Source organism: Chrysochloris asiatica, unplaced genomic scaffold (genome assembly GCF_000296735.1).
Source record: "Chrysochloris asiatica unplaced genomic scaffold, ChrAsi1.0 scaffold00352, whole genome shotgun sequence".
In the NCBI taxonomy this organism is placed as follows: domain Eukaryota; kingdom Metazoa; phylum Chordata; class Mammalia; order Afrosoricida; family Chrysochloridae; genus Chrysochloris; species Chrysochloris asiatica.
Window position 1 is genome coordinate 1,332,640 of NW_006408870.1, and position 2,711 is coordinate 1,335,350.

General features: G+C 40.2%; 1 protein-coding gene across 1 annotated transcript; it reads left to right on the forward strand.

Annotated features, from left to right (window-relative positions):
• The first annotated feature begins 832 nt into the window (after positions 1 to 832).
• Positions 833 to 1,780, forward strand: LOC102840185 (olfactory receptor 2G3-like). The gene has a single exon (XM_006876085.1). The coding sequence runs from the start codon at positions 833 to 835 to the stop codon at positions 1,778 to 1,780; it is 948 nt and encodes a 315-aa protein (XP_006876147.1).
• The last annotated feature ends 931 nt before the right edge of the window (positions 1,781 to 2,711 follow it).

Here is a 2,711-nt window from a genome sequence, read left to right on the forward strand (position 1 = left end):
GTAGTCTTTGATCTTCATCAATAACTATTTAAGTCCTCTTCTCTTCCAGCAAGCAAGGATGTATCATCTGCATGTCACAGGTTGTTAAAGATTCTTTCTCTAATCCTGATGCCAGGTAGATAGATAAATGCAGGTAAAGACATGTTATTGTTATGTGCCATGGAGTCGGTTCCAACTCATAGCAACCCTATACAGGATTTCTGAGGCTGTAAATCTTTATGGGAGCAGAAAGCCTCCTCTTTCTCCCGCGGAACAGTTGGTATTTTTGAACTGCTCATCCTGAGGTTTGCAGCCCAATTCGTAACCACTATGCTACCAGAGCTCCTTAGATAAAGACATTGATATGAAAAAATCATTTATAAATTTTCAAATAAACTTTTAAATCAAAATAAGAACTCTTTTTATTCATAATTTTATAACAAGGATATTGATATACAAAAAAATTAAGTGTCTTGGTCAAGTTAATGAGTGATGAAGACTCATTCAGAAATCTACTTCAGATTCTGCATGCTTACCACTCACCATATGACAGAAAGATTTGAGAAAGCCAGGTATAGAAAGAGGGAGGAAAAGGTAAAAGAGAGAAAAAGGAGAAATCATCATATCAGCAGATATTTGAATGAGTCTACTCATTATATCTAGGTAAGCCAGCCCTATTTCTCATGCCCTATTTCTCATGCATTGGCAACTAGTAGGTCAGTATTTATATAGTATCCATTCTATTTTTTGAAATCCTAACAACATATGAAAGATTTTAATGATGCCATTGAGTGATTGACACATATGCTAGGTTTATCCTTTAAACCTTGTCTCTTGAATTCCAGCAATACAGATGGTAGATGCCATGGAAGGAGAAAACATGAGTTTCCCAAGTACGTTTGTCTTGGTGGGCTTCTCAGATCATCCATGGCTGGAAAGGCCTCTATTTGGAGTGGTGCTAGTCTTCTACATCCTGACTATGATGGGAAACAGTTTCATCATCCTTCTCACTGTGGTAGATCCCAGACTCCACACTCCTATGTACTTCTTCCTAGACAATCTGTCTGTGCTGGACCTCTGTATCAGCACTACTATTTTGCCACAGCTAATGGCCAACCTCTGGGGACCAAAGAAGACAATTGCTTCCAGGAGCTGCATCACACAAGCCTATTTCTTCCACTGGATAGGATGCACTGAATGCATCCTGCTGGCAGTGATGGCCTTAGATCGTTATGTGGCTATCTGCCAGCCACTCCAGTACACCCTTATCATGAGCCCCCAGGTATGTATGCAGCTGGCAGCCACAGCCTGGGGAAGTGGCCTAGCTAATTCTCTGCTTCAAGGCACTCTCACTCTCCAGCTCCAACTCTGTGGTCACCATACTTTGGACCACTTCTTCTGCGAACTGCCTGTTCTGATCAAGCTGGCCTGTGAAGACACCACTGCTAATGACTTGACATTGGTTATGGGAGCCATCCCTTTTGTAATTCTAGCTCCACTGCTTGTCCTGATCTCTTATACCTTTATTGCCAGAGCTGTGCTGAAGTTACCTTCGGCTGAAGGAAGGCACAAGGCCTTCAGTACATGCAGTTCCCACATGATTGTCGTCATTATGTACTATGGGCCATCCATCTATATGTATCTCCAACCCTCTTCTAATAGCACCCAGGCTAAGTTCACATCATTATTCTACTGTCTTATCACCCCACTGCTGAATCCACTCATCTACACCTTAAGAAACAAGGAGGTGAATAGGGCATTGAAAAGGATGCTACAATTCCAGAAAGGGGTGAAATCCTAAAAAGTAAAAAAGTCATAAAAATCCTGCCTCCACCAACTCCATGTCAAAGAGTATCTGTCCTGCTATGCTTCTAAATGGGTGTGTAAGGACTCCAAGGAAAGATGTTCCATGTTTCAACACCAGCCATCTTCATGCTTTCCTACCAAAAAGTACTGTCTTCTGAAATCTCAAAAAAAGAAAACATTACACTCCTTCTTGATTATTCCCATCTTTTCAGAGACAGAACAAGAAGAAATATTCAAATCACTGTAGTATGATGAACAGCACCATCTTTTAAAAACTCCCTCCAATAAGGGATCTTCTTTAAATGGTACCCTCTAGGAAACTGTAAAGAGCTCTGGTAGCAGTTACGAGTTGGGCTGCTAATCTCAAGTTCAGCAGTTCATAACAACCAATGGTTCCACATGAGAAAGATTAGCCTTTCTGCACCTGTAAAGATTTAGAGCCTTGGAAACCAATACAGGGTCTCTATGAGTTGGAATTGACTTCACAGCACATAACCACCACCAGCACGTAAATGTGTATTTTAAAAAAAGGAAAACTGTTTATGTACATATCACAACAATAATTCAAAATAAGACTTGCACTGAATTCTTCACACCTCTACTCAAGCTCTTTCAACAACTCCTATCTCTGAGCATCTCACAAACTCTCTCTTTAAAATACACCATTGTTATTATGTGCTATAATTCAGTGACCTTATGCAAAACAGAAACATTGCCAGATCTTTTCCCATCCTTTCACAAATTTTGCAATGCTTAAGTCAACCCTTACCATTGAGAGTCTCCTTTTCACTAACTGTATACTTTACCAAATATAATGTCCTTTTTCAACAATTGGTCCCCTCTGATGATGTGTCCTAAGTAAGTGAGACAGTCTCACTACCTTAATTTCTAAGGTTCAATCAGGCTGCACTTCCACCAAGACTAAT